The 19,533-nt window shown below is 45.2% G+C and overlaps 2 protein-coding genes across 8 annotated transcripts in view; one reads left to right on the top strand and one right to left on the bottom strand.

The window, feature by feature from the left end:
- Positions 1-7,751, top strand: part of EIF4ENIF1 (eukaryotic translation initiation factor 4E nuclear import factor 1) — a 33,640-nt gene extending 25,889 nt beyond the window's left edge. For 6 of the 7 annotated variants that reach the window (XM_059676576.1, XM_059676577.1, XM_059676578.1 and 3 more), the window contains 5 exons: positions 2,491-2,569; positions 3,965-4,097; positions 5,532-5,876; positions 6,123-6,287; positions 7,045-7,751. In XM_059676576.1, coding sequence (XP_059532559.1) covers positions 2,491-2,569; positions 3,965-4,097; positions 5,532-5,876; positions 6,123-6,287; positions 7,045-7,286 — 964 coding nt within the window. In that variant the 3' untranslated portion in view covers positions 7,287-7,751. Of the gene's footprint in view, positions 1-2,490; positions 2,570-3,964; positions 4,098-5,531; positions 5,877-6,122; positions 6,288-6,860; positions 7,015-7,044 lie in introns of those variants that run through there. The other variant, XM_059676580.1, reaches the window with a different exon arrangement.
- A 2,162-nt stretch (positions 7,752-9,913) lies between these two features.
- Positions 9,914-19,414, bottom strand: DRG1 (developmentally regulated GTP binding protein 1). The gene is made up of 9 exons (XM_059676589.1): positions 19,254-19,414; positions 17,489-17,612; positions 16,688-16,863; positions 15,344-15,413; positions 14,384-14,553; positions 13,548-13,678; positions 12,014-12,181; positions 11,633-11,755; positions 9,914-10,225 (listed from the first exon to the last, which is right to left on the bottom strand). The coding sequence occupies exons 1-9, from the start codon at positions 19,293-19,295 to the stop codon at positions 10,126-10,128; spliced, it is 1,104 nt and encodes a 367-aa protein (XP_059532572.1). The 5' UTR covers positions 19,296-19,414; the 3' UTR covers positions 9,914-10,125.
- Positions 19,415-19,533: the final 119 nt, after the last annotated feature.

The raw sequence follows: 19,533 nt of genomic DNA, 5'->3' as shown, positions 1-19,533 counted from the left end.
ATCTTTTCGAATGCAGCTTATTTGCAGTTATGCTATAAAATGATGGAAAGTAAAACTACCTAGCTTCCTCCCCCATGGCTTCCTTGTTGAGTGATCAAACTGTCTCTTGATGTGGGTTTGTTGATCAGAGCAGTTAAATGATTACTGACCACTCTCCTCCTGTTCTTTCTGCGAGTTGCAACAAGTAGTAAAATGGAAGGAATCATAAGTTGGGGGGTAGGGGAGTAGCAACATTGTTCTTTTTTATTAGAAAATAAAAAACTGCATTAAGCAAATGTGCAATGCAAACTCCTTGTTAGCTACCCAGAAGCTGTGTGCCCTGTCCCTTTTATGCTCCCATAAGTGTCTAGCCTTAAAGACAGTTTAGTCCTATTCATACAGTACTTGGAAATTAAGTATTTATGTTTTGATGTGATTCTTAAAATTTGCCATATCTGTGTCTTAGTGTCTTGCTTCAGCTAGTTTTATATGCTGACATTTTCAGAAAACATTGAGACTAGTAAGTACCCTGTAGCCTTGCCTAAAGGCATTCTATCCTTAGTAGCCCTCAGCCTAGAGAGCTCAGGCCTAGTCTGCTCAGGCTCTGTCATTGGCTTTCTCTCTACAATATGTGTCAGTGGAGCCTTCACGTTTAGATCAAATGTCACCCTCCCAGGCCTTCCCTGAACACCCTATGTTACGTTGTGTCCTCCAACAGACACGCCTTTCTCCTCCTCTTCCTTTACTTATTGTACTTACCACCTCTAGCATACTATTTTTCGAAATATATCTTCGTTGATTTCAGAGAGGAAGGGAGAGATGGAAACATCACTGATGAGGATCACTGATTGGCTGCCTCCTGCACGCCCCCACACTGGGGATCAAGCTCACAACCCAAGCATATGCCCTTAGAATCCAACCATGACCTCCTGGTTCATAGGTCGATGCTCAGCCACTGAACCACACCAGCCGGGCTCTAGCATGCTATTTAATTTTTGTCTGTGTCCCTGCCCATAGTAACCCCTCTCCACTCTGCCACAAGAATGTAATGAGGCCAAAGTTTGTCTGTTTTGTTTACTACTGCATCCCTAGCACTTACAATAGTGTCTAGCACAGCCGTGGGCAAACTACAGCCCGCGGGCCGGATCCAGCCCGTTTGAAATGAATAAAACTAAAAAAAAAAATACCATACCCTTTTATGTAATGATGTTTACTTTGAATTTATACTAGTTCACACAAACACTCCATCCATGCTTTTGTTCCGGCCCTCCGGTCCAGTTTAAGAACCCATTGTGGCCCTCGAGTCAAAAAGTTTGCCCACCCCTGGTCTAGCATATAGTAGGTGCTCAAGTACGTTTGTCAGAAGGAATAAATTAATTATACCTTATGCAGAATCACCTGATTTGGGGTTTACATCTTAATCACTCAGAATACTGTTAACCTGTCTGTCCCCTCATTGTCATGATCAGTCGCAGTATGGCAGCAGTAGGGCTTACCTGGTAGAGACTGGAAAGAGAAAAGAAGTCATGGTTTAGGATTCCCATTTGCTCATGATTCAGAAAACTTCGGAAGCAGGCTGTACTTGGGCTGGGGCCTTTGTGGTACTGGGTCGGACCAGGCTGAACTGCAGTGGAGCCTTCATTAGCCAGTGAGCTCACACATTCATTCTTCTCTCAGCCTATTTATATCTTCAACTGTTTCCGGTTTTCTTCCAAATTAAGGCAGAATGAGTAGAACGTCTCAGGATAGAATGCAAGTCTGTTCTTAACTTCACTTGGGAGGCCTGGGATCAGCCTTGTGTGTAGACCAGGAGTGGTGGGGAATGCTGCATGGAACTAGGTCTTAAAATAAAATAGCTGAAACTGTTGGCGCTGTATCTGATTTGAGTCAGTGTCTCACAGAGCATCAGTTCTATGCCAAGCACTGTGCTAGTCAGTGTTGCTCCCGCCCCTCTAGAGCACAGCCTGGACCACAAGATGAAACTTCTCGCTAGCCTACCTCACTCGTAGTCTGAAAATAAACTATACATGAGCTGTGGATAACCCTACATTCCCAAGTCCTTACCAAGTCCCTGTACCTGTTCCTTCTACCTAAATCCTTGTTCTCATCTTGTAGCTTCTCATTGGTCACACCCAAGTTAATGCAGCTCCTTACCAGGAAGCTTGTCCAGTCCCTGCAGTAGCTGTATCCTATCATTCCTTCTACCCCTCATTTTGCCATGACACCTTGTTGGTACCTAATACCTGAATGCTTGGTGTGTCCTAGGTTAGTGAGCATCTCCCCACCAGATGGGAGTTCTTGCAAGGCCCAGGACCATGTTTCAGTGAGCTTTGTCTTCCCTCAGAACTTAGCATGTGGTTTTGCATATTTAGACTTAGCAAATGCTTGGGAAGTTGAATTGGATAAGGGAAATGTTGAAGTCCTAGGCTGATCTTCAGTATGGATGGTGTGGTTTTAGAACTCAGAGTTGAAGCAGCTCGGGGCTTACACTGATACTTGGTTTGTTCACAGGCAACAGCGAGTGACCAAGTCACCAGCACCCGTGCACAGAGGGAATTCCTCTTCCCCTGCCGCCTCCATCACAAGCATGGTCAGTGACCTTTGCCTTTGTGAATGACCTCTAGGGTTCTAGGTTTCTCCCTGTTTGGTTGTGCCTGTGTTGTATCACTGTAACCCAAATGTCCTTGAGTGCCTTCCACAGGAATCATTGATTTCACTCTTTCAGACCTGTCTGTCTATTGGGTTTTCCCCTTTCAATCTGTTGGGGTTTTAGTTAAAGCCCTTACATTGGGGAAAGTGTGTTTCAGCAAATAGACAAGTATGGCTGGAGCATACAGATGATATGTAGTATGTTCAAACAAGTGAACGATTGGAGTGGGAGGACAGTGTGAAAGGCAGGGGGTGAGGTGGATGGGATGGTGACCAGGGTCAGGTCATGGGGAGTGCAGTGGTGAGTTCACAAATTCAGATCCAGATCTCTGATACGAATTAAGACTGGGGCCAAGGGGTTTGCTTTTTGTGGAGACAAGTTTAGTTTCACAGCTGACTCATGTGCCAGCATTTTCTTTTAAGTTTCCTTCCCCACAAATTTTATCACCTAGTTAAATCTGACAGATGTGGGCAAAACTATCACTCTGTGTTCAGGATCCCAAGTAGGTCTTTGTACTAAGCACCTTGAAGGCAGGGTCCAGAAGGATGTTTTCTGTTCATAATTCATTCCCTGTCTCCTGCCATCACGGATTTGGGTTGGTTAATAAGAAAAGTTGCCTGCATGATAGTCATCAAAGTAGAAATATGCAGTGAAGAGATAGGAACAAATGACCCCAAATGGCAAGTTCTAGTAGCTGAGGAGAATAGGAAGATAATTTTGAATTTTCTAGTAATATAACAAGTCCTTAAATTATGTTTTGTTCAAGGTCATTTGGTTATAATGTTGATGAGATGCTGTACATATAACTCTTGTTTTTATCAACTAGCCTATAGTAAAATTGGTTTCATTATATGTCATTTAGCTCAGAGTCACAGAAGCCTGTCAATAATGTTAAGTGAGAAAAAGTAAATAATACTGTTAAGTGAGAACTTGATGTATAGAGAAATTTAGGCTCTGAGGTTGTCTCTGAAATGTCCTTTCCTGGCTGGAAGTGTTATTGCTCCAGGGCATATTTCTGGCCATGTTCTCCCACTTCCAAGCTAATGCCCTGGCTGGGGAAGTAGCTAGCTGCATTGGAGGTCACCATCATCAAGTTAAACCTTTATGTACAAGGAAGTCTAGGTTTTGATGAAAGTGAGTTGTAAGGGATGATGCACTGGGCCACCATCCATTTGCCCCATCCTGTTTCTTTACCTCTAGTAGCTAGAGACCAGAACGTTGGCTTTCACATGTCGCCAATAAAGGGACTCCTCAACTTGCTTAGTTTGTCCAGTTAATCTCGGCTTGAGTAGCAAAGGTATTTAGAGCAGTGCTAACACTAATTGTTCTCTGCAGCTTTCTCCTTCCTTCACCCCTACCTCAGTGATTCGTAAGATGTACGAGAGCAAAGAGAAAAGCAAGGAGGAGCCAACATCTGGAAAAGCAGTTCTTGGTGACAGTAAAGAGGACACTCAGAAGTCCGGTGAAGGTACTGCAGAGCTGTTGAGGGTGTATTGCCCAGATAGTATGTGAGAGAGGGAGCATGGATTTGAGTGCTGACCAGCATGGCCTGATTCTCTGCAAAGCGCTAGACAGTGCCCTGACCGGTTTGGCTCAGTGGATAGAGCCTCGGCCTGCAGACTCAAGGGTCCCAGGTTCGATTCCAGTCAAGGGCATTGGTTGCGGGCACATACCTAGTAGAGTGCAGGAAGCAGCTGATCAATGTTTCTCTCTCATTGACGTTTCTAACTCTCTATCCCTCTCCCTTCCTCTCTGTAAAAAATAAAATAAAATAAAATAAAAGCGCTAGACAAGATCCCTGACTGCTGTAGACCACATTTCTGTGTTTGACATTGAGAAGGTTGGACCAGCTCATAGTGACTTAGCCGCTTGAAAACTCTGACCAATCTAAGAGTACTAGTATTGGACAGGAAGGGATGAGCTTTAGGTTTGGATTCTTATTTAGGTTCAAAATAGAATTATTAGTACATCTACTTGGCAAATTGATATAGTTCAACCAGTTTTACTTCTGAAAGGTTCTCTCCAGTCTATAGAGACCATGTCCAACAAACTCTGCAACGGATGAAGCATATAGGAAGTGTACCGAGCCTTTTAGAAGTACGTAGAAAATGCTGACAGGCTTCTTTTAGGAATTGCACAGTTGAGATTGTTCAAGACGTGGTGAAACATTCCGATGGTGGGTTTACAGGCCTGGGTATTGGTGTAAGAGCTTTTTGCCTGTGAGGAAGTTTGGGGTGGGGGGGAGGAAATCCTGTTGGTCTTACTTAAAAAGGCAGTTAAGATTCCTTCACCAGGTTCTAATTGCTATTTGAACTTTCTGTTATGATGGACTTGCATAATTTTGATTTTTACCTTAGGCTTTGAAAAAGCATGTTAATCCCAAGCATCTGACTAGGATAGGACGAGCTCTCACACAGATCCAGACCATAGCCATATGGGCAGAGCAAGGTGCCCAGCTGAATTACATCACCAGACATGCTGTGCCAGGCTCACTTGCCCAGTAGCTATTCCTGGGTTGAGAGGATTTTAAGAATAAAAACAGGGGCTTAAGAGTTACATTGTTTTTTTAACTTTAGAGCCTTTGGGTTTTTAAAGTGTAGCAAAGATAAACTCTGTTCCAACAAAGTGCTGAAGACTGGAGAACTTGGGGTCTGCTCCCAGCTCTGTCCCTGACTACCCCTATGGCCTTGACTGGGCCTGTTCATAAGGCAAATTGATGTTTCCTAATTATGCAATCCTCTAAATTTGTTGAGGGGAGCCAAATAAGGATTGTGAGCTTTCTAAGAAATGAGATTTAACACACCCCCCCCCCCAAAAAAAAAAAAGATTTACTGGATCATTGGGAGGACCAAGTGTTTGGGAATTTGCCAACACTAAAAATATTCTGTCTGGATCCCTACAGAGAATCTCTTGTCATCCAACTCTGTGCCCAATGCTGATCGAGACTATTCTCCTACCACAAATCCCAAACTGTCAACATTGCAGCGGTCTTCATGTTCCACCCCACTGTCCCAGACCAGCCGTTACACCAAAGAACAAGATTATCGACCTAAAGCAACTGGGAGAAAAACACCCACCTTGGCACCCCCAGTTCCAGGAACACCTTTTCTCCGTCCTGTCCACCAAGTTCCCCTTGTCCCCCATGTCCCAATTGTTCGGCCTGCTCACCAGCTTCACCCAGGGTTGGTCCAAAGGATGCTGGCCCAGGGAATACATCCACAGCATCTTCCAAGTTTGCTACAAGCTGGTGAGTTTCTGCCCTGCCATGGTGCTGTGCTGTGGGAGGTTTTCATCCCTAGAAAGATGTTACTAGATTTTTCCATCTAACTGGTGGATAGTGGGTCCAATCCAGTCCACTCCTTACTCTATTAAAAGATTAGGAACCTAGCTTAAGCATTTTTCACTCTCAGTAAACTTTCAGATCAGTAACACTGTACAGTGAAGCTTGAAAATTTCCAGGTAGATTAAGATTCTCACCAATTTCTTCTAACAGGTGTGCTTCCTCCTGGGATGGATCTGACTCATTTACAGGGAATATCTAGCCCAATCCTGGGTCAACCCTTTTACCCTTTACCTGCTGCTAATCACCCTCTCCTAAACCCTCGTCCTGGGACACCTCTGCATCTGGCAATGATGCAACAGCAGCTACAGCGTTCAGGTAGGTTCAGGAATGGGCCAGGTGAGCTGGGCGTGGCTAAATAAGCTTAAAGTCTTGGACCAGTTCCCAGTGAGGGGGATGAATTGACATAGACAATTCATTCTTTAACTTATCCTGCAAGACTGGGATAAGGGTATAACCAAGACGAAGATGATGTAAACCAACCTCTACGGGATTTGGAATTCCTGTTCCTGTAAAACAGAGAGCCAATTGTGCTCGGGCGCTTTTTTGTCCTTTGCCTCTTGGGAGCTGAAAATCCTTCCGACAGAGGTTCCACATAGGGACTGCCCAGAATAGATGCCCTCTCGCCAGCTAATGTTAGTGCTTCCGTGATGTGGCTGCTTGCTGTGGGACATAGTAGTCATGTCATCTACTAGGGTGTCTTCTGAATAGCTCAGCTTTCCAAGGTCTATTTTCTGGCATTTTGCAAAGGAATTTCCTAGAATAAATCATCAGGTAAAGAATTCTGTTTGGAGTTTTATGGATAGAGTTGAGTGAGGCAGGACCTGATACAGTACTTTCCCCCTCCTGTTCTACCTCTTCCTTTTTTTAAAATGTTTTTATTGATTTCAGAGAGGAAGGGAGAAGGACAGAAACATCGATGAGAGTCATTGATCAGCTGTCTCCTGCATGCCCCCTACTAAGGATCGCGCCCACAACCCAGGAATCGAACCTGGGACCCTTCAGTCCGCAGGCTGATGCTCTATCCACTGAGCCAAGCCGGCTAGGGCATAACTCTTCCTTCTTATTCCCACAGTTCTTCATCCTCCAGGCTCTGGTTCCCAGGCAGCAGCTGTCAGTGTTCAGGCGACCCCACAGAATGTGCCCAGCCGGTCAGGCCTGCCCCACATGCACTCCCCACTGGAGCACCGCCCCAGCCAGAGGAGCAGCTCCCCGGTGGGCCTTGCCAAATGGTTTGGCTCTGATGTGCTACAGCAGCCCCTGCCCTCCATGCCTGCCAAAGTCATCAGTGTGGATGAATTAGAATATCGACAGTGAGCAAGGCAGGCAGGCTCACCTAACCCTGGACCTATGGTGGACTCTGCTTGGTTTACAGGCTTTTACTTTGGAGCACTCTGTGCAAAGCTGTTTAGGAGGCCTAGGCATCTGGTGTGGTCTGCATGATGGAAGCCTCCATGGTCTGAATACAGGATGCACAGTCCTGTCAATGCCGGAAATAGTCTTTCTTTTTTTTGTAAGATATGTGAATGAAGTGCTGGTGTCTTCACCAAGAGGTGGCACCTAAGGGTTCTGAGGAAATAAATGTATAGACCCTTATGTACAGACCTGTGTATAAATAATTTTTGTATATACATATAGGATAGCTTTTTTGAACTTATACAGCTGTACATAAAAAAAAAGTAGCTGATATTAGTTAAACCTGTGTCTAGTTTGTATTTCTTTCACTTGTACATTTGGGACTTTCTCTTTGGGTTGATTAAAGTTGCATATGCTGTGAATGAAGTGAATTGGCATTACTGTGTTTATTTCTTCCTGAATCCCTTCCTCCTTGTTTCCAACCAGCTGACCTATCAGGGTCAATAGGTTCCTCGTGGGAAATTAATCTGGTTTTAAGTTTTTCTTTAAAACCCATGGCACTGCCCTAGCTGGTTTGTCTCTGGATAGAGCGTCGGATGATTCCAGTCAAGGGCAAGTACTTTGGTTACAGGCTCAATCGCCAGTAGGGGGCGTGCAGGAGACAGCAGACCAGTGATTCTCTCATCATTGATGTTTCTCTCTCTCCCCCTCTCCCTTCCACTCTGAAATAAAAAATATATATATTTTTTTTAATTGGACCAGTGACATCAAGGCTTATATCCTACAAAGTGACTGGATACCAGGCCTGAGGGGCTTATCTTCTGAGTCGAAAGACAGTGCTAACACAAACTCCAGAAAGACTCAGAGGGAAACAACTGTCACCAAGAAAACAAAAGAAACAAGTACTAGAAAAGCCTGAGTATGTGTATAAGCCCACATCTTCGTCCCTCACAAACTGCTAGTTCTAGCTCACTTGGTCTATAATCTGTCTTCCTGCAACTGTTTTCCCTTCCTGATTTTCTCGGGCTATTGTCATCCCTTTAACCCAAAATGAAATCATCTTTGACTTCTCTTCCTCTAAAGAGCAAGTCAGTCACCAAGTTTAAATTTCTCCTCTGTACCTATATGCCCACCTCCCATGTCCACATCCTCACTAGCCAGTCCACACAAAGATTTTTGCCAATTTCCCATTATCCAAGCAATCCCTTCAAAATCCCTTATTCCCAACCCCAAACCTCTGATTATACCCTTAATAGACTCTCAAGTAGTCCTGACCACACCCCTCTTAATGCAGTCTCCCACCGCCTTACGTAACACGTTATGTATACACACAAGGCTGCTCTGATCACACCGGTTGCCTCACTTGCAATGTTCTGCCTCCATGCCTTCAACCAGGTTATGTGGTTGAGGCCAGGACTGCCATGGGGGTTCAAGCAGAAAGGCTGGGCTACAGAAAAGGGGACATTTAGTGGCCAACCTGGCAGCATGGTTCAGCTGAACATTCAGCCCAACACTGACAGAGGGCTGTGCTCTGACTAGGGCAGGCAGGGAGCCCAGGAAAAGCACAGGAACCAGTGACAAGAGCCAACATTCGGCACACACTGTGCTAAGCATTTTACAAGCACCACATCCCTTAATACTAACCATCTCCACTTTAGTAAGTGCTATTACTATCTCCATGTTATATGAGGAAACTAAGGCTTACGGAGATTAAGTAATTTGTGCAAGGTTCCACAGCTAATTAGAAGTTAACCTGCAATTCAAACTCCAATGTGCCTGGTCAGAGTATTTTACTCAGTGACCACACATCGTCTCCCAAATGGGCTAGCCTTGCAAAGAATAAGCAGTTAACTTAAATCAAGTCTTTCGGCATCCTATGAAGACCACTTGAAAGGACTAAAGGCCACAGCCAGTTGGAAGGATTTCCCATGATTAAACATCAAATTAAGATGTTGCAGCCCAGCTGGTGTGGCGCAGTGGTTGAGCATCAACCTATGAACCAGGCAGTAATGGTTCAATTTCCAGTCAGGACACATGCCAGGGTTGCGGGCTCAATCCCTGGTGTGGGGTGTGCAGGAGGCAACCAATTGATGTGTTTCTCTCACGTCAATATCTCTCTTTCCCTCTCTCTAAAAATCAATGGAAAAATATCCTCGGGTGAAGATTAAAAAAAAAAAATGTTGCATTCAGCTCTGACTGGTTTGTTCAGCAGTTAGAGCATTGGCCCTGTCAACCAAAAAGTCATGATTCAATTTCCAGTCAAGGGTACATACCTCAATTGTAGGTTCAATCCCTGGTCCCAGTCAGGGCTCATGCAGGAGGCAACCAGTTGATGTCTCTCTCTCTCACATCAATGTTTCTCTCACTCTCACTCCCTCCTTCCATCCCTCCCCGCTCTCTTCCACTCTCTAAAGATCAATGGAGAAAATATCCTTGGGTGAGAATTAAAAAAAAAGTTGGAGTCACATTTTTATCCAGTTCACACTCAAGACCAAGTTCCCAAGTAACCCCTTATCCAGCTGCCTCGCTGTGCATACCCGTCCACATTTAGTCCATCGCAAAACAAATTCTGACAATGACACATGACCTGCACATAGCCAGCTGGCCGTCAGGTCCTTTATGCAGTTCAACACACAAGGTGACACCAAGTTAAGACAAGTGTTCCAGTTTGGGTACCTCCATCTCCCTCCCCTGAATCCTGATCCAGTGGTTGCCAAAGCCAAAAGGGGCTTGAGGTGGGGGGCTTGGTCATGGGGAAAGCTGCAGTGGTTGGCCCAGCAGATAGGCAAAGGGGAAGGCTTCACTTCTTCACAATCTGAATGACATCCTCGTCCTCCAACGTATGGTCTTTACCCACTTTTTGAGGATTGTGTTTCACAGAGAGACCCCAGACCAGAGCACTATATGGAAGGGAAAAAGAACAGTCAGTATGAACAATCACCTAGCTCAGTGATGGCGAACCTTTTGAGCTCGACGTGTCAGCATTTTGAAAAACCCTAACTTAACTCTGGTGGTGTCACATACAGACATTTTTTGATATTTGCAACCGTAGTCAAACAAAGACTTATATTTTTGATATTTATTTTATATAGTTAAATGCCACTTAACAAAGAAAAATCAACCAAAAAAATGAGTTCGTGTGTCACCTCTGACATGAGTGTCATAGGTTCACCATCACTGACCTAGCTTGACTACCTGGCAGCCACCTTTCTGCTCAGGTTTAGCATTCAGGCTCTTAAGAGCTACAGTCCTGCAACAGTCAAGGATCCTTCTGCCTAGTCAAAAATCACACTCAAAATTCATTCAGAGGCTTTAGCTTCCCCAGCAGTGTGGCACACTGGAACCTTCACATACAAAGTAGCATAGACTTGGAAGTTGTGTAATTCCTCATGTTCCAAAGCCAATTTAAGAAAGTCAAAGAGAAAAAACACAAATGAGAAGTGTGACAAGATGAGCTTAAAATTAAGAAAGCATGGGTTTATTATAGAGAAATACCCTGAAATCAGATTGGAAATTAATTCTCAGAAGTACAGTGTCAGTTATCGACTGTTAAAGAATACCAGTTTTTATTGGTTCTACTAAAACTATCAGTGGGTATCTGATAAAAAATATAGGACCTCCCTTCCTCAGCCATGCCAGGAAAATTCTCCCTATCAAGAAACCATAACTGGGTCCTGACCAGGTAGCTCAGTTGGTTACAGCATCGTCCCAATATGCCAACGCTGTGGGTTCAGTGCCCGGTCAGGACACATACAAAAATCAACCAATGAATGCACAAATAAGTAGGAAAACAAATCAATGTTTCTCTCTCTCAAATCAATAAGTTAAAAAGAAATATATAGCCGAAACCGGTTTGGCTCAGTGGATAGAGCATCGGCCTGCGGACTGAAAGGTCCCAGGTTCGATTCCGGTCAAGGGCATGTACCTGGGTTGCAGGCACAATCCCCAGTAGGAGATGTGCAGGAGGCAGCTGATTGATGTTTCTCTCTCATCAATGTTTCTAACTCTCTATCTCTCTCCCTTCCTCTCTGCAAAAAATCAATAAAATATATTTAAAAAAAAAGAAATATATATGGTAAATGAAGGTAATTTTTATCCATGGATCTCAAGTACTAAAAATATGTAGTACTACTGATGGGAACTGGTAAACAAGACAGAGACCTGCCTCACAGAAGCTAAGAACTATGTACGAAAGGACAGAAAATGGTGGCCATATTGCTATTAATGCCATGCTAAGAATTTCCAGTTAGTGAAATCAGTAGCTTACTGGGAAAAGAAGGCACCACCTACGTGCCCATGATACTTACTATTTAAATTCCTTAATAAGATTTTTGTGAATCTTCATGCAGAAATCCTCCACTGTGGTCCTGGAGTAAGGCAGCACCACTGGGGATGTGTAATCTGGCAACTGGCCTTTGGGTTTGGTGTAACTAGAAAGAGAAGAAGCAGAGGTTGTCTACTTCTTGGAATGCTTCATGTGCTGAACGCCAATCAGCCCTCCATCACCTCTCAGAACAGGTGCACATAACCCCCAACTTGAGAAAAAAGTGCCCTCAATATGGCCTAGCAGATGATAGGAATTAATTTGTGTCTCCAAAGACTTTATGTTAACGAGCTCCACAGGACATCATTGTAATCCAGTCTGGTTTAATTCCCACAGCAATATTACCCTATCCACTAAGACTTACATCCTCACAAGTTTCAGATAGTCCCAGATCTTTTCCAACAGGTCATCAAAATTCCAGCGGTGATGAGCAGAGATGGGTACACAGTGAGGTACCTTATAGATGATATCCAATTCCTCAATGGAGATCTGATCAATCTTATTTAACACATAGATACAGGGGATATAAACTCTAAAAAAGAAAAACAGGACATTAGTCTGGAGCTGCTGACAAGACTGTCAGTTTGATTATCAGTACCCCCTCATCCAGAATCCTAAATCAGAGACTCTCCAAAGGGATCATATGATGCAGATCAACCCCCACCCCCTCTATCCCACAAAATTGAACTTCCCACCAAAATAAAGTAGAACATCCAGAAAGTGAACTACAGGTAACAAAACCCAGGCTCTAGTTCCAGCCATGCAGCTAACTGAGAGAACATGCTACAGAGAAAAGAACACAAGCTTTAGAGTCATACAGACTGAATCTACTCATAGCTCTTTCACTTTCTACATATGTGCCCCAGGACAGGTCTCAGAGTTGATTTCCTACAAAGTTGTTTTCAGAAATGTAAGAATGTAAATGTATTTCTAATAACATATTTCATGATAATTTTTAAAGAATAAAAAAAACTTGCCCAGCTGGCATGGCTCAGTGGTTGAGCATCAACCTATGAACCAGGAGGTCACAGTTCGAGTCCCGGTCAGGGCACATGCCCAGGTGTGAGCTTGATCCCTTGTGGGAAGCGTGAAGGAGGCAGCCAACCCATGATTCTCTCTCATCATTGATGTTTCTATCTCTTTCCCCCTCTTCCTTCCTCTCTAAAATCAATAAAAATATATTTTTTAAAAAAGCACTTTAAACAAAAATCTGGCAATGTCACAATCCCAATGTCCAATCAATGTGGCAGCTAAGGTTAGTATTAAATAGGCAGGCCAAATTCTCAGGCTTCACTTATCTCACTAAATGCCTAAATCAAAGCACTGGCTTTATTTTCAAATGAGGATCAAATAAATTCATCCAACCAATTGGAACAAATGAACAGGAAGGCAACTAGAAAATATTATATCCAAATGCCAGGAATAATTTTAACAGTGGTTTCAATTATTATTTAATTTCAAATATTAATAGTAGTAATGTTTCATGGATTAGGGTTTTAGCTAATGCACCCTTAGGTTAGGGAGAACAGACACAGCCCAGCCTACTCTGAGTTCTGCAGGATAGCCTCTAGGATTTCTCACATGGGTTAATTCTAGGAGCGAAGACTGAGAACGTAGTCTCTTCAACCATCATATGACACAGAGCTTAGGGGACAGCCTAGTTCACAGCAAGTAACTGAAATGGGGAATCAGACCATCATAATGAAATTTCAAAGCAAACAAGGAAGTTAGAAAGCAAGATCAACCCTTTATAGCCACAGAAACCAAGGCCCACTAATATTTGAGATACTAGCACAACTACAGTTAGAATCAAGGTCTGCCACATTCAGGATCCAATGTTGTTTCCATTAAGAGGCTTCAAATTCAAACTCGGGCACCAGACTGCAGTCGGTCCATACCTGTTTCCTTCCACCACATCAATGAGGTCATCCGCTGTGGCATCGCTACGCAGAGTCACATCGGCATTGTGAATTTTGTATTCAGCCAGAATGCTCTTCACAGTTTCAGCATCCAGCTCACTCTGAGGGCACTGAATAGACATAGAAGACAATGACTGGTCAGAGAGCAAAAACAAAAACTCCCAAGAGTATCCATTGATGAATCTGGGTAACCTTAGCTAAGGTGCAGCAAACTCATTTCTAAAGACTGCTATCCTGGATGAGAGTAACGAACTTATAGTAGGAAATACAAAAAACTAAAAATCTTTCCAAACTCTAGGGAAGGTGTTATGGCCTGAATTGTGTCCCCATAGCCCCCACCCAAATTCATGTTGAAGTTCTAGTATCTCAGAATATAACTTTTTGGAGATAGGGTCTTAAAGAGGTAATTAAGTTAAAATCACATGAGTAGGCTCATATAATGTAAGAGCAAGAATTTTTGTCTATTTTGCTCCCTTTTCCATCCACTCCCCAGAGCGTAAAGCAATACTTAGCCCATGGTAAGCACTCTATTAATCTGTGTTGAATGAATAAAAACATGGCAGTGGCAACGATCTACCTCCTGCAAACATAAAATTGGTCTATACCCCCATACCACCTCAAACAGTTAACCCAAAAGAGGAAATGAGAGTCTGACTCTTATCCTACTCTTGATTCTTGTCAATCATTACAAGGTAATTATGTGACTTCAATCAGTGCTAGAAGTCCAGTAATTTCCAAATGACACTGTCCCTTAGCTCAATCCATTCCACCCCAGTGTCTTTAGCAGCCTGCCCCGTACCACCTCATCCCCTTACAGTGGCTGTGAGATTAATGCCGCCTTTATCCTTCTTCTTAAAGCCAATGTTGGGAGGTTTGCTGTTCAAGCGAAGGCCAAAGCCTTCCAATTCATTTTCAATGATCTTCTTATGTCCCAACGGTTTTAGGACATCCAGAACAATCAGGATCAGGTTACACGTTCGAGCCACTGAAGAATTAAAAAATAAAAGTTATACCCAGGCAAAGTTCATTAAAGATTTAACTAATACAAATACTCAAAAGTATAGGGGTGAGGGTGGGAGTAGGGGTGGGGGAGAGTTCCTGCACTTAACAGACAAAAATGTTTTTGTAAATAGTCGGCCTATGAACCGGGAGGTCACAGTTGAATTTGTGGTCAGGCACATGGCCAGGTTGCAGGCTCGATCCCCAGTGTGGGGCATGCAGGAGGCAGCCAATCAATAGTTCTCTCTCATCATTGATGTTTCTCTCTCTCTCTTTCCCTCTCCCTTCCTCTCTGAAATCAATAATTTTTTTTTAAATGAGGTGATAGTGTGCAGACACTTTAAAAAAGTATGAAGGTAAGTACAAGAAACAGATGAAGAGTTGACAGTATAGTTGTCAAAGGGGAGTGACAGTGAAGTTGAGGAGAGAGAGGGAGTAGCAGATTGTTGCAATTTATGATTAGCCTTTCATAAGATTTTACTTCAAATAAAAAGAAAAGAAGAAAAAGCATGGGTGGGAATAAGGAAACCTCAGTTCTAATTCCAAATCTTCCATGAACACTGCAACACTGGACCAAAGCCCTTTACCTCTCCTGTCCTTAGTGTTCCTCCTCAAATGGGGATCTGAGGTCCCTTCAAGTTCGGACATTCTATTCTGGTAAGAATCGGGTAAAACTATGCCCTTCACTATAGCATCGTCTCCAAGTCCACAGTCCCCAGCTAAAGAACATCTGGTAAAGGAATGATATTCCAGGATGGTGGCCCTGGACCACTCACCTGCAATGACTTGACGGCCTCTACCTTTCCCGTCCTTGGCACCCTCAATGATACCCGGGAGATCCAGGAGCTGCAAGATTGAGGGTGGAGGGGTAGGGGGGAGAAATGGAAAAACTTATTATAAATCTGAGCAGATCACATAGAATGATTTATTTCTCAAGTATACAAAATTTAGGAGATATAAATCAAATGTTCCTTATGAGTATATGAATATTATTTTAACTAAGCATCTTCTAAATGTCAGCTACAGGCTTTTTACATACTTTAATCTAGTTTAAAATGCCTAACAACCCTATAAAATAAGGATATTAGCTGAGTTTCATAAAAGTGGTGATTTACTCAAAGTCACAATCCTAATAACTCAAGTAAAATTATAACCCACATTTTTGGAGCCAAATGCATTTGTCTCTATTAATATCTTTCAATATCACACTTTTTTTTAGAGAGAGGGGAAGGGGAGACCGAGAGAGAAAAACATCCATGTGAGAGAGAAACATCAATTGGTTGCTTTCTGCCCACGCCCAGAGTAGAGCCAGGGATTAAGCCTGCAACCGAGGTACATGCCCTTGACTGGAATCAAACCCAGGACCTTCAGTCCAAGGGCCGACGCTCTATCCACTGAGCCAAACCGGCTAAGGCTGATCATACTATTTATTAAAAGTTTCTAATAGCTCCTAAATTAGGTACAAGATAAAATTCAACTTCCTTAGTAGGTACACAAGGTCCTTCATAATTCCACTCCAACCTACCTTTCCAGATTCAGTTACTAACACTCCCTGTCCCACACCTAAGCTCACACCACAGTAGGCTGTTCACCATTATGGCTCCCTGAAGTAGCCCTTTACCTTTACTGGCTGGTTAAATGCCTTTTGAACTTCAAGACCCACCTCCAGCCCTAGCAGGTTTGGCTCAGGGGGTACAGCATCCGGCTGCGGACTGAAGGGACATGGGTTCCATTCCAGTGGATGCCAGGGCGCATGTGGGAGGCAACCAGTCAATGTGTCTCTCTCACATTGATGTTTCTCTCTGTGTGCCTTTCCTCCTCCCTTCCACTCCTCCAATGTCACTTTCTACATGAAGTCTTTTTTGTTTTGTTTTGATTTGTTTTGGTCTTACCAGACCTCCCCCACACCCAATCCTCAGATGAAAAGTAGTCCCTCCTTTCTCTGTGTTTTCACAGGTCTATCCCAATGTGTATTGATTGGCCTTACTGCTCTATCTCCCTGCTAGACAATGATCAGGAAGCAAAGACCAAGTCTGGCATAGGGAGAGCTCCCAATAAGTGCTTTTTAAATGAATGAAAGGATGGGTCCCCCCCTTCCTTGTCCTGCAGGACTGACTCACCTGGATCTTGGCACCTTTGTATCTGATGACACCAGGCACAGTGGTCAGAGTGGTGAACTCATAGGCTGCCACCTCAGAATACACCCCTGCCAGGTTACTGAGCAGTGTCGACTTCCCCACAGATGGAAAACCCACAAACCCAATTCGAGCATCACCTGTCTTGGCCACATCAAAACCTAAAACATCAACCAACAACAAAAAGAGGAAGAGTTATCCCTGAGTGTTGAGACTCATGTAATTCTTTTCACATTCTGGTTACCTATCTGACGAGGACCTATTTCTGCAATTTGGTACAGTTTACCTCTAGAGTAGAACTTAAGCATACAAAATCTCCCTACAGCAATTTGCAATGTTTAATGGACTTTTTAGGTTTTCTTTTTACAGTGGCTGCAAACAGGTTCAAAGCCACATTTGTGGCCCTTCTCTAGAAAGTGTACAGAATACTGACACTCCTTTTTGTTCCTAACCTCTCTCTCTCGATGTCTCCGGCCTACGCTTATTCTTCCTACCTTCGTGTCCCTTGGCATCCATTTCCTTAATTTTTATCTTGACTGTCTGTGTATGTATTTCTGTAAGCCGATGTAAATCTATCGGTATAAAATACACATCAATAAAACCCTAATTTATTTAGATAATATCCACTTGCCTTTGAAATCAGCAGAATAAACACATCAAGACTTTAGGCTTAGAAAGCATAAATCTTCTCTGACAGAAATTTAAAAATTACTTTTGGGCCATGTGCCTGTATTATTTGGATTAAAATTACGCCAGAGGAAAACAAGGTTTAAGGACAACACTAACCTTCTCCTGGCCCGCCGCCGCCGCCGCCCTTCGGGGTAATGAGCTCCCTGCGCAGCTTGGCCAGGCGAGCCTTCAGCAGCCCCAGGTGGTGCGCCGTGGCCTTGTTCTTCTGAGTCCGAGCCATCTGCAGGGGAAGAATCACAGCCCGAGTCAGAAGCAGTCCCACAGGCTCCAAGACCCAGAATAAATGCTCCCCCACCTCGGAGAGCAGCGGTTCTCCACCTGTGGGTCGCGACCCCTTTGGCGGCCGAACGACCCTTTCACAGGGGTCGCCTAAGACCATCCTGCATATCAGATATTGACATGACGGTTCATCACAGTAGCAACATGACCGTGATGAAGTAGCAAGGAAAATAATCTTATGGTGGGGTCACAACATGAGGAGCTGTATTTAAAGGGCCAGAAGGCTGAGAACCGCTGTCCGAGAGGATGACGTTTTCTTCCTCGGTCCCTCTCAGGTGAGTACACCCGGTACCCATTTTAGTCAGATGTTAAAAAGAGTAAAAACCCATTCTCTCCAGCACCCGGCCCATTCCCCTCATTACAGAGCAAGCAAACGGGGTGTCTAGAGAAGTGACCTGCCGTTACCAGCAGCGTCCACAGGTGAAACTAAAACCCATCCGCCGGTCCCCTTCCCGCTGCTTGTACCCGCTGCGCCCCGTACAACACCGGGCCACCCCGCTCCCCAGTTTCCAGAGCGACAGAATCACACGACCATCCGGGTGGAATCGACCGCCTCCACAGGTGTCGATCCACTCCCAGGTCCTACTCCCGGGGAACCGAGCCATCAAAGCAGAGGCTGGGGGGGTGGGGGGTCGAGAGGTGATCAGGAAAGATACCGGAAGTGCGGGAGCAGCCAGGGCGGGAGTGAGGCAGCAGGACAGGTACGTACACACACACAATCAGAGACTGAGAGAAACAAACTGAGCAAGGAGAGTCAGGGCTGGAGTAAGGACGCAGACCTCGGGGCACACGCACGTACGCACACGCACGTGTACACACACACGTGTACACACACACGTGTACACGCACACTCTTCGAGATTGAAACAGAACAAGGAGAATCGGGGCGGGAGTAAGAAAACAGGATTCGGTGCACACGCACGTACGCACACACACGTGTACACGCACACTCTTCGAGATTGAAACAGAACAAGGAGAATCGGGGCTGGAGTAAGAAAACAGGATTCGGTGCACACGCACGTACGCACACACACGTGTACACACACTCTTAGAGATGGAGAGAAACGAACAGAACAAGGAGAATCGGGGCTGGAGTAAGAAAACAGGATTCGGTGCACACGCACGTACGCACACATGTACGCACACGCACACACCACACACACAAAGTACGTGAGCAGTCAGGGCTGGAGTAAGGAAGCAGACCTCGGTGCACACGCACGTACGTGCACGCACACACACACAATTAGAGATTGAGAAAAACAAACAGCACCAGGAGCACCAACCAAAACGCAGTGGTGTGGAACGCGGGCCCGTGAGGAAGGGTTCGGGGAACGCGGGCCCGGACTGAAGGGAGTCGGAGAACCCGGACCGGGGCACAGGGGCGTCGAGGGCGCGGGACCAGACTGAGGGGATCCGGGGGACGCGGGCCCGGGCATAGGGGCGTCGGGAGACACCGGTCCGGGCTGAGGGAAGTCGGAGGACGCCGGCCCGGTTCTGACGCGGCTGAGGGGAGGTAGGCAGGAGCGACACCGGCGAAGCCGGCACGCTCGGGCGGACAGCGAAGCGCGCGTGGCGCCCATTACCTCGGCCTCGATCTCCGCAATCTTGGCTAAGGTACTGCTCATCGCGGCGGGTCGCGGGGGGCTGCAGCCACCTCCACACTTGACTATCTTGGTTCACACGCCCGCCGGCGGACCTGCCACAGCTGCCAGGCACGACGGTGCGCACGCGCGGGACTTTCTCCAGTTCTCGCGAGAGAGCCCCTCGCGAGGTGCCCCGCGAGATCCGCCGCGTCTCGTCGGCTCCTCCCCCTCAGCCAACCCCGCCCCGTCCCGCCAGCCAGCGCGGTGTCATAGAGCCCGC

This window comes from Myotis daubentonii, chromosome 19, assembly GCF_963259705.1.
Source record: "Myotis daubentonii chromosome 19, mMyoDau2.1, whole genome shotgun sequence".
Taxonomy (NCBI): Eukaryota; Metazoa; Chordata; class Mammalia; order Chiroptera; family Vespertilionidae; genus Myotis; species Myotis daubentonii.
This window is presented reverse-complemented; position numbering and strand designations above follow the sequence as displayed.